Here is a 12375-nt window from a genome sequence, read left to right as displayed (position 1 = left end):
TGCATATGGCTATAATTGCGGGAATGTCAAGGACCAACTACTCTAACGGCAATGGCTCAAGTGGTTCTCCAACACCCAAGATGAAACTAGCTCTACACATGGTTCAATATTGCTCATCGGTCAAAAACTCGCCAAACTCTTGGCAAAATTTCACTATTTTTACTGATTTTGAAAGGATGAGACGAAACAAGAACCGAATTACAAAATCGGCACAATTTCAGTCGAAATTTTGATGTTTTGCAGCAAATTCGTCCTCGTGTCAAAACGATACAACTTTTGGGCCTTTACAAAAGGCACTGCTATTTCACGAATTGTGGAGGAAATTTCAACTAGAACTTGTCAATGCCAACTGTTTCGCCTTCAGGAATGGGAAACCCCATTTATTCTTGGATTTTTGCCATCTCACCTCTACACACTGCTGGAATGTGCTGTTGGGGGTTGCCACATCACGACAACGACATCGTTTGCTGCATATTGGTAAAGATTTGGTCACATTCAACATTTGTAGGCAATGAACTTAAAAAGGGAGTACCCAGTTCACGAGGCTCCAGCCACTTGGGGGACTAGGGAGGGTAGCAATGTATGCAGCCTTACCCCCGCTTTATAGAGAGGCTATTTACTGACTCGAACCTGCAACCACCAGGTTGCATCAAGGGCCACCCTTTAAAAATGACTTTTTGCAAAAAATATGATAAATCCCCAAAAGTTGGTGATGCAATTTTTATTTCAAACATCAGAGCACAATCTACGACCTCAACAGTGTCGGAATTTTCTTCCATTTATATACATTCTAGTTTTTAAAATGGATTTTCCTACCAAAAAAATGTGAAACAATTAGGGTTAATATCAGCTAGATGGGGCTCCATTTTATAATATGTTAGACAACTTTGGCCGATCTACGACCTCATGGAGTCCCATTATTTTCTGTTGGTATATATATATATATTATTTTAGAAATTTTTGAAAATATTTTAAAAATTCAAAAAAAAAATCCTATTTTGGTTTGAAAAGAAGGAAATTATGAAAGTAATTTCAGCGTGTTTTGAGGGTAAGAATCCATGTAGCCTGTAATATCAGCTAGTGTTCGAACCTGTACCAACTAACAAGTATGCCTATGAACAGAGCTGATTGGAGGGTAAGAATCTATGTAGCCGAACCCATTCAGTTGTAATAAGACTGAATTGAGTCAAGTTGATATAGCTAATGATTTAAAATATCAACAAGTGCATATCTAATGATAATAGTTCGGATTTTTAACAAACGCCTCCACCAGGGAGAGGGGGCAGTGGTAGATCATAATGTAAACACTATATATTACATCAACAAAGACTCATCACGATACATCATTATAACTTAAGATGACGTCAAAATAGAATGACCCTCATTCCATTATATTTGTTATCAGAAGTACCAAACATCAATAATTCTTACAGCACAAATGAAAGTGAAAGTTAAAGTTTCAAAATCTAGGATTCATTGGCAAAACAATTTTGTAAATTCACAGCAGGTTGTCAGCATTGAAAAAGAATAGACTGAATGCAAATAAATATAGTTTCTCTGCAAATTGTTCAATAAAAAGTGGCAGAACTGTCCAAATCATAAAGGATACCACAACACCAGATCTAACCTGAACTAATAACCTCGAAGTTAAAAAAAAAACCACTACCAAAGAACCTACCAATTCCAAGCCACCACTTAGAACAGAATCAACAGATCAATTTTCCATTTTTTGTTTAACAGTAAAGGTGTTTTATATTGGAAAAAAAAAAAAATTAAAAGAGAGAAGAAAAGCATCATTACCCACAGAAAGAAGTTGGTAAGGAGGAAAAGGAAGAGGAGGGTGAAAAATGCATCAATCCTTATTCATCAACCTCCCTAACAAGCAACGTGCTCTCTTAAATAGTGACTAGAAGTGTGCGTTATTACTGTTTATAAGTATTTCATCATTTAGGAAAGGAAAGGAAAATGGCCAGCTTCACATACCAAACCATAAAAGTAGGACCAATTCTCTTAGTGAAATAGCATACAAATAAGGGGAACAACGAAAGAAAATCAAAACACTGGTGAATACATCGGAAGATTGAAAACCTAAAATCTATGCTTAGTTGCTTACCCTTCCGCATCCACCCTATCTGAAAAACCATAAAGAGGACTGTTTGGTTCAAGGGGTGAGTCGCATGAGTCATTTTCTGCTGAATCACTCTCCCCTGCTGTGGAAATGTGAGACAACCAAATTGCCTTGGTCGAACATGGAATTAGTTGTCCTGGGAACCGCATAAGATCAACAAGTAGTTCCACAGAATTCAAAACGACTATCACAGACATATGCTTATATGAGTCAGCAGGTTCAACAGCTCCATCACTTGGTAGACCCTGAAACAGTTAGTAGCAAATGAGAATGACCCTATACAGATTAGCTACGATAATCAACAATTGCATATACCAAGAAAGGTGTCTCTTTATGAAAATATAAAATGAAAGTACGCAAATATCCAACAGACATGGACATTATATCAATAAATTGATTTAACAAATAAAGAGAGAGCTTACCACCATAAGCCTACTCTCAAGTCCAACAGTATCTGCAAGAACTTTAAATAGGATTGCTCGGGGTCGGCACGAACCATGTTTTATTTGCCCCAACAGCTGGACACCTCGATTATCTGACACATGAGACATTTCCTCCAATGCTGCTTTAGCTGGACTTAGTTCTGAACTTGGTCGCTTATAAAAATCAGAAACCTACACATGAGTGACATCAGGGCATGGAACAAACATTGACAACATTTTGTTTTCATCTTTTTGTGATAATATTAGTAATAGTTACAAAACTGCAAATGCATTTGCGCATGCCAATGTGTAATGGAATTTGTATATGGTCGAGAAAGAAATTAGTAGCATGCATTGAATCATGAGATAATATTTGTTCGATGCACCTACCAGAAATAAAAAATGTTACAACGTAGGGTTTCAAAACCCTATTAGGTCGTTATGGGCCCACCCCAAGCCAATAATACTCTCAATCAAACAATTCAGGGGCAAAACCGAAATTTCCAGAACCAGACTTTTTGGAAAGGCAAAGAGACACTCGGACAAAGTGTAAATAATTTTTAAGAGAACTTTTTTGGATTTTAAACTCAGAATATGAACAATTTAGGAAAAAATCAGCAACGGAGGGCTTTTGGATAAATAACAGTCTGTTAGTATGTGGAATTTCTAAAGTTCCGATTCACCAACCTCATGACAGAACCAGAACATGGAATGATTTTCTAGCTGTAAGAACGCAGTCGATACAGCACCTACTGGCTTGAAATTTGAGGATTACATTGTCAAACCTTAGGAATCTTAAATCCACTCAACAATCACCAAAACCAGCAGCCAGAAAGAAAAAAATAAGAAAAATCCTGCAAATAGAACCTGGTGGTAGCAAGCCATGACTCAGTTTTGGTTGCAGACTTGGTTATCTTCACAGAAACCATGTTCCGGCCACAACTTCTGCGGTTAGAATCATGCAAGAGAAGAGAACTAAGCCGATTTTTTAAGAACCGAGAGAGAACAACAAAATCCTGTGAAACTACCTGTACTACACAACAACAACTCAGCCTTAAATGACTAAATGGGGTCGGCTACAAAGATCCTTGCCCTCCAATCGTCTCTATTTGACGTCATACTTAATATATAGCCTAAGCTATGCATGCTTTTCCCCACCAATTCTCCTAAGGTCATTTTAGGTCTGCCCCTGGCTCATTTAGATCCTTCAATCAGAATCAAATCCAAGGTTCAAGAATCCGTTTTGTTTCTGTGTTTCGGTGGTTTCAAAACCACCGAAACTTAGCCGAAACGGTGTACTTTTTCCCATGTGTTTCATTGGCCATTTTGAAGGGCTAATGTCTGAAGTTGCCGAAATTAGCAAAATGAGTGAACGAAAATGACCAAGATGGCCGAAATTTCAAAAAAATAGTGCATTTTTTTGGCTTACGTGAGAAAAATTTCAAAGCGAAATGACCGAGATTATGTACTTTTTGTGTTTCGTATGCCATTTCGTTTCTGTAAAAAAAAATCCAAAATTTCTACGAGATATTGCCAAGTTTTCGAACCACGATCAAATCACTCCTCCGTATTGGAGCATCCAAAGGCCTCCGTTAAACATGACCACACAACCTCAAACGACTTTCTCGTAGCTTATCATGTATTGGAGCTACTCCCAACCAGCTCTAATATAATCATTCTTTACTTTGTCCTTCCTAGTTTTACCACTCATGCATCTCAACATCCTCATCTCCGCAACACTGATTTCATCTACATGATGCTTCTTAATTGCCCAACATTCCACAACATATATCATAGTTGGTCGTATGATTGTCCTATAAAATTTTCCTTTAATTTTTAAAGGAATATGTCAATCACATAACACTCCGGATGCACCTCTCCCCTTCATCCATGATTCCATCATATTTTAATTATTTTTCAAAAATCATCCACTATATCACCTTCTTTATTTATGATTGAGCCTAGATACCTAAATAATCACTTTGCAGAACCTCGCTCTCATCAATTTCCACCACCTCATTGTCCATCCTCTCGTAACTAAAGTTACCATGTATTCCGTTTTTTGTTCTACTTGTCTTAAAAACTTTTGATTCTAAGGTTGATCTCCATAATTCCAACTTGGCATTAATCATGCTTTCGTCTCATCCAACTAAACAATATCATCAGCAAAAAGCAAACACTATGAAACCTCACCTTGAATGTCTCTGTTAATTCTTCCATGATAAGCACAAACAAATATGGGCTTAAAGTTGATCCTTGATGTCCCCAATTGTAATTGGGAATTCACTACCTTGACCCCCCAACAGTTCTTACACTAGTCACCACATCATCATACATATTTTTAAGGGTAATTTACAGCGCCACCCCCTAGAGAATGCCACTAATTATAAGAACACCCCCTCTGTAATACCAAATTAAACTCAGACCCCTTGTTGTCAGTCACTTAACAGTGAGGAGTTAAAATGACCATTATCCCCTATTCACTCCTTTCCCCTCTCTCTATCCTTTTTCTGGCAATTGCTATGGAATCGCCTGAGAGTGTCTCCAAAGAATTCGAAGCCACAAAGAAGCTCATCCTCAGGTGGGATTCCACTGCATCTGAGGAGGCCAGGGAACGTTCAAACCATCTACTGAGTACAGAGTAGGGTGAATTAGGGTTTATTGTTCATCATCGATTAAGGATTCGTTGCTCTTCCTCTACAGTTATGGCGGATGTGGAAACAGATGTTGCATCAGGGCAATCAAAAAGAAGAACATTCAAGAAGTTCAGCTTCAGAGGCGTCGATTTGGATGCTCTTCTTGACATGTCAACTGACGAGCTTGTCAAGCTCTTCCCGGCATGGGCTCATAGAAGGTTCCAACGAGGTCTGAAGCAGAAGCCGATGGCTTTGATCAAGAAACTGTGCAAGGCTAAGCGACAGGCTCCACCCGGTGAGAAGCCAGAGCCTGTTAGAACTCACCTCCGGAACATGATCATAGTACCTTTAGATGATTGGAAGCATCATTGGAGTTTACAACGGCAAGACCTTCAACTAGGTAGAAATCAAACCAGAAGTTACTTGGTTGAGTTCTCAATCTCTTACAAGCCAGTTAAGCATGGAAGGCCTGGTATTGGTGCTACCCACACGTCAAGGTTCATTCCTCTCAAGTGAGATCTTCACCAGCACCCTGGGATTTCAACTAATTTTTCTTCTCTGAGAGTTGGTCTGGTGCTAGTTATGTTTTCTTTTTACCTTTCGATTAAATTTTGAAGAATCTCTATTTGTTAGTTCCTTTTCTAGTTGGATTTTCTTTTTTTTTGGCCGGCAAACCAATTTTGAGCTTCCAGCTTCAATTGAGTTTAATTGAACATTTTCCTTGTGAACATTACTTGTGGGCCATCGACGAGATCCAACGCTCCACAAAGTTGGTCTCAGTTTCTAGAGATGGATCTCCCGATGGTGGTGGTAACTCCGACAAGGTTAACGGTGTTGTCTGACCTCTTGTCGGACGTCGATGAGGTAGTTTAGGCACTCCACATTTAATAAGGACATTTTGGTATTTAAAAAAAATATAGTAGTTGACATCAACATACAAGGTATATTCCATAACAGCGACTGACAGTAGGGGGTCTGAATATAATTTGGTATTACAGAGGGGGTGTTCTTATAATAGTGGCATTCTCCAGGGGGTGTCGCTGTAAATTACCCTATTTTTAATTATGTCCACATATTTACTTGATACACTTCTTTAGTACTCGCCAAATTATCTCTCTAGGGACTCTATCATAAGATTTTTCTAGGTCAATAAAAGACCATATGGAGATCTTTCTTCCAATCTCTAAATCTTTCCATGAGTCTTCCTAGCATAAAACCAAATTGGTTCTTTGTAATAGTAGTTTCTTTTCTAAATTGGATTTCAATAACCCTCTCCCTTAACTTCATATCATGACTCATTAGTTTTATGCCTCTATAGCAATTCCAGCTCTAAAAATTACCTTTATTTTTGTACATCGGAACCACAATGCTTCTCGTTCATTCATTTGGCATTTTCCTTGTGCTCATAATGATGCAGATCTAAAGGTCTACTCAAGGAGGAACCGAGGCTGATTGGGTCGACCTGCTTCTATGGCCCACGGTTTGGGTTTGGGTTTGGGTTTGGGCTAAATTAGTTTCTAATTTCTGTTCTAAGTTAGTTTCTAATTTCATAGATTACAAGTTCTCAGTTTTAGTAACTACATGTTGGTAGTTTATTCAGCCAATAGTTAGAAGCTTAGAGTTTCTATTTTTGTAATCTTCCCCATCATTAATATAAATAAAGAGAAGGGCAGCAACATAGCACACGATTTTGATTATTAAGAAAACAACTCTTGTTGCTGCCGCTGGGTATCTATGGTTGTTTCCTTGTGTTTGATCGAGGAAGAAGGACTTGGTGTGCGATCCAAGTGACTCCTTGCGGTGTAAAGTCCAGGAGGCCTACTTCAAGTATTATTCTCTTTTAAGTTCTTATCTAGTTTTCAAGGTTTATTAAGGCTGCAAAACCAGACTATTAGTACTTCAAACAATTCTTGGTTTAATTCTAAAACTGCTGCCGGGTTGGTTTATTCACAGTGTTACTGTCCTGACAGATCGATACTGTTTCTGCGATCTGGGGTGACTGATTGTGATCTGTTTTCTGTCCTAAATCTGTTGTTGATTGATTCTGCTTACTGGTATAATTTTTGCTAGTCGACATTCCAGAATCTTGTTTACTGATTAATTCTAGATTACTGTTGCTGTCTCCTATTGGGTGAATTTTGGTTGTTCTTTGGTTTATAATTTCCTGCAGTTTTGGATCTAGTTTGGTTGTCAATTCCAGTCCTACATTAAGTGGTATGAGAGCATGGATGAGAACAATACCCCCACCCTAGCTTCTATTATGGAACTGCTACTGAATATAAAGGCTGAACAGGAAGCTAAGTGGGCTGAATTGAATACAAGGTTGTTGGCTACTGAGACCTCACCACAACAGCCTACCGGTGGTTCACAAACAACACCTGAAGTGGAAGCTCCACTAAATGTAGCTGCTCAGTTGGCTAACAGGAGGGCAAATCCTAATCTGAGACCAACACAAAGGGTTCCTGTAGTGCAACCTACATTTGAAGAACATGTAAGGGCTTATTTCGAGCTTGAACGTACCACATATCAGAGGAACTCTGGAGACTCATAGAAAGTCAAGCTCGATCTGAAGGAGTTTGATGGTAGACATGACCCCCAATTGTTCTATGATTGGGTAGCTGCTTTAGATGATTATTTTGATTATTATGATTTGCCAAAGGAACGAAAGATGAAACTAGCTCGTGTAAAGCTAGTTGGGGCTCCTCGTGATTGGTGAAGAACCTATGAGCTAGAGTTGGAAGACTGTGGGAGAGAACCTACTAGTTGGGAGGAGATGAAGCTTGAGCTATCTGACAAATACTTGCCACGCAACTTCAGAGCTTGCATACAAGACTAGCTGAGCTCTCTTCGTCAAGGGTCTATAACTTTTGCAAAGTACATGAACACGTTTGATGCACTTTATTCGCGCATAGGCATAAGGGAGAATGAAAGGCAATTATTATCTCAATTTCGACTAGGATTGCGAGCTGAAATCAACAGGGGAATTGGTGTTGTTGATGTGTACTCAGTGAGGGATTGCTATGACAAGGCCCTACGAGCAGAGGAGCTCATAGCACAACCAATTAGAAGGTTTGGTTTTCATGCTAGGGAGAAAGAGAAATTTTCCAGCAACTAAACCTAGTAGCTCAGCACCCCCAAAGTCCACTTTTCCTCCACGGACTGATCACAAAGGAAAAGCACCCATGACAAGTAGTAACAAGGTACATTGCTTCCATTGCCAAGAGGTAGGACATTTTGCTAAGTCTTGCCCACATAAGCAGAGGGTTAATGCAGTAGCTGAGGTTGAAGACTCCAACGAGGAAGATGAGTCAACTCTTTACCCTTACCGTTTGGATGATGATGATGATGATGATGGTGGATGTGACTATGACATTGAAGACACTAATAAGGATGGCACTCATGGAATAAACATTGTTACTCGCATATTGGTGGTTGAAACCAAAGGAGAGGATTGGCGACGTAACTACATATTCTATAGTCGTATGAAGTCAGGTGAGCATACTTGTCAAATTATAATTGATAGTGGCAGTTGTGTCAATGTTGTCTCTGAAGCCTTTGTGAAGAAAGCAACCTTGAAATCTGATCCACATCCTCAACCCTATAAGGTATCCTTGCTGAATGGTAATACCTTGGAGATGAACAAGAGGTGCTCAGTTCCTTTGAAACTTTACTGGCATGAAGAGAAAGTTTGGTGTGATATGATCCCAATGAAGCTCACAAATGTATTGCTAGGTCATCCCTGGATGTATGACAATGATGCCATGGTTGGAGGGAAAAATAATCTGTGTACTTTCATGTGGAAGGGTGTTCCTACAACTTTTTATCCGGTAAATGTGCCGGCTGAAATACGGCGCAAGAGATCCCTAAGGTCAGATCAGAAGGACATTGACATAGAGAAGAAGGTAATAGCTAATGCCCACAAAAGAGTTTCTAGTTGTTCCCCGCAAGCAGTTCTTACGCACAAGTCATGAGACTGGAATGGTTATGGCTCTTGTTACTAGGGAAGTCACTCCCCAACCTAAGGTAACACATAGTGCACCTATCAGAGAGCTCCTATCTGATTTTTCTTAGTCCCTGATGATCTCCGAGATGAGCTACCTCCCATGCGATACATACAGCATGCTATTAATCTAGTACCAGGTTCGGTTTTACCCAACCTTCCCGCTTACAGACTTAGCCCAACTGAGCATGCCGAGCTAAAACGGCAAGTGGATGGGTTATTACAGAAGGGTTTCATTGAGGAGAGCTTGAGTCCTTGTGCAGTACCAACTTTACTCACGCCGAAAGATGGTTCTTGGCGTATGTGTGTGAACAACCGTGCTATCAACAAGATAACAGTCAAGTATAGATTCCCTATACCATGACTAGATGATTTGTTGGATATGCTATTCGAGGCAAAAGGTTTTTTCCAAATTAGATCTGAGGAGTGGCTATCATCAGATTCGCATCCGTTCTGGGGATGAGTGGAAGACCGCCTTTAAGACCAAGGATGGCTTATATGAGTGGAAAGTCATGCCTTTCGGTCTGACGAATGCACCTAGCACCTTCATGAGAGTTATGACACAGGTACTTCGTCCTTTTATTGGTCGCTTTTTGGTAGTTTACATTTATGATATTCTGATATACAGTAAGAACCAAGAAGAGCATATGGATCACTTGAGGCAAGTCTTGAGAGTACTCTGTGCTGAGAAGTTATACATTAATCTCAAAAAGTGTTCCTTCATGCTACCCAAGGTTGTGTTCCTTGGATTTATAGTGTCATCAAAAGGGGTTGATGCTAATCCGGAGAAGATCAAGAGCATCACTGATTGGCCTATACCTCAGACACTAACAAAAGTACGTAGCTTCCATGGGTTGGCTTCCTTCTACAGGAGATTTATTCAGAATTTCAGTGCAGTTATAGCACCTATCACTGAATGTGTGAAGGCAAGTAAAAGGAAGTTTGAATGGACAGTTGCAGCGACCAAAGCCTTCACTCTTATGAAGAGGAAGATGACAGAAGCACCCATTCTATGCCTACCAGATTTTGACATAGTATTCGAGGTAGCTACTGATGCTTCACATGTTGGGCTAGGAGGAGTGTTAATACAAGGGCACCCGATCGCTTTTTATAGCGAGAAACTGAATGAGGCCAAGAAGCGCTATTCGACTTATGATCTGGAGTTATATGTAGTTGTCCAAGTGCTACACCATTGGAGAGACTACCTTATTGGTAAGGAGTTCATTTTATATACTAATCATGAGGCTTTGAAGCACCTTCATTCACAGAAGTCAATTAGCCATAGGCATGCCAAATCGGTAGCTTACTTGCAAGAGTTCATATTTTCTATGAAGTACAAGGCGGGAAAAGAAAACACAGTGGCTGATACACTTAGCCAGAAAGTGCTCACACTTAACACTTTTTCAGCACATGTTATTAGCATTGATCAAATACAGGGTGAGTACGCATCTAATCCTGATTTCAGCACTGTCTTTGCAGAATTACAACAGGGTGGGTAGCACCTAAAGTATTCTATTCATGATGGGTACTTGTTCTTTGCACACGGCTTTGTATCCCAAATTATTCCCTATGTCATCACATCATATGGGAGTTACATGGAGGAGGATTAGAACATTTTGGGAAGGATAAGACTCTTGCACAGGTGACTGATCGATATTATTGGCCATACATAGCAAAGGATGTCGATCATGTGATCAAGAGATGCCGTGTATATCAGTTGGCAAAAGGGGAAAAACAGAACACAGGTTTATACTCTCCACTACCTGTTCCTCACGCACCGTGGCTTAATGTTAGTATGGATTTTGTTCATGGACTACCCCCTACTAGAGAACAATATGATTCCATTACAGTCGTTGTGGATCGTTTCTCTAAGATGGCTCATTTTATACCTTGTCGTAAGACTTTTGATGCTTATCAGGTTACAAAGCTCTTCTTCAAGAAGGTAGTACGACTACATGGGCTACCAACTAGTATTGTGTTTGACCGTGATGTTAAGTTCATGAGTTATTTTTGGAAGACATTGTGGTTGAAGACAAATACCAAGCTGAAATTTTCAACTGCATTTCATCCACAGACGGACGGATAGACAGAGGTAATGAAGCGTAGGTTGGGAAACTTGTTGAGGTGTTTGGTTCGAGATTATGAGAAGACATGGCCTTCTATTCTTGATATTGCAGAGTTTGCCTACAACAGCTCAGTGAATAGGACAACGGGTCGTACTCCTTTTGAGATCTTGCTTGGAGTTCATCCTAAGCGACCTATTAACCTTATGTCACTTCCACCCCAAGCTTGAGTTAGTATTGAGGCTGATGAGCTCTTACGTCATATTACTGAGGTGCATGCCAACGTCTGACCATGTATTGCCTTGAATAATGAGGTGCATTAGGCTTCTGCTGATCGTCATCGGCGTTATGTAGAGTTCAAACCCGGGGACATGTTGATGATTTGAGTAAATCCAAAACAGTTTCAGACGGGGTGTCAATACCAAGTTACATCCACGAAAGATGGGTCCATATAAGGTGCTGAAACATATAGGACCTAATGCTTATGTGCTTGAGTTGCCTAATGATATGACCATAAGCAACGTGTTTAATGTGGCTGATATTCACCTTTATGACGGGCACCATTCGGATGATGGAGACACGGAATAGATGTTAAGGCTGCCCCAACTGAAGCCACCTACTTCTGAAGTTATTGAAGATGTCTTGGATGATAATTACAAGACCTCCCACCGTGGCACTGGTTATCATACTTTTCTTGTAAAGTGGAAGGGCCATCCCCGTAGTGATTGTACTAGGATTCATGTTGATGATTTCAAGAAACTTGATCCCGACTTGTATGAATGCTACATGTCCATTGCCCATTCGTCGGAGACGAATGTTTTCAAGCCGGGGAGAGTTGATGCAGATCTAAAGGTCTACTCAAGGAGGAACCGAGGCTGATTGGATTTACCAAGGCGGATTGGGTCGACCTGCTTCTATGGCCCACGGTTTGGGTTAGTGATGGGGAATAATAGTTTCTAATATTAGTCATATTTAGTTTCTATTTTCAGTCCTAAATTAGTTTCCAATTTCTGTTCTAAGTTAGTTTCTAGTTTTGTAGGTTACAATTTCTCATTTTTAGTAACCACATGTTGGTAGTTTATTCAGTCAATGGCTAGAAGCTTAGAGCTTCTATTTTTGTAATCTT

General features: G+C 39.9%; 1 protein-coding gene and 1 pseudogene across 2 annotated transcripts in view; one reads left to right on the top strand and one right to left on the bottom strand.

Moving 5' to 3' along the window:
• The window catches only part of LOC122082319 (probable serine/threonine-protein kinase SIS8), a 63092-nt gene that overhangs the window by 24394 nt on the left and 26323 nt on the right, over positions 1 to 12375 (bottom strand). For both annotated transcript variants that reach the window (XM_042649806.1, XM_042649805.1), the window contains 2 exons: positions 2551 to 2742; positions 2114 to 2373 (listed from right to left, as the gene is read on the bottom strand). In XM_042649806.1, the coding sequence (XP_042505740.1) occupies positions 2114 to 2373; positions 2551 to 2742 (452 nt within the window). The remainder of the gene's footprint in view (positions 1 to 2113; positions 2374 to 2550; positions 2743 to 12375) is intronic.
• Positions 5256 to 5776, top strand: LOC122082322 (annotated as a pseudogene).

The sequence above is a fragment of the Macadamia integrifolia genome, chromosome 6 (genome assembly GCF_013358625.1).
Source record: "Macadamia integrifolia cultivar HAES 741 chromosome 6, SCU_Mint_v3, whole genome shotgun sequence".
NCBI lineage: Eukaryota > Viridiplantae > Streptophyta > Magnoliopsida > Proteales > Proteaceae > Macadamia > Macadamia integrifolia.
This window is presented reverse-complemented; position numbering and strand designations above follow the sequence as displayed.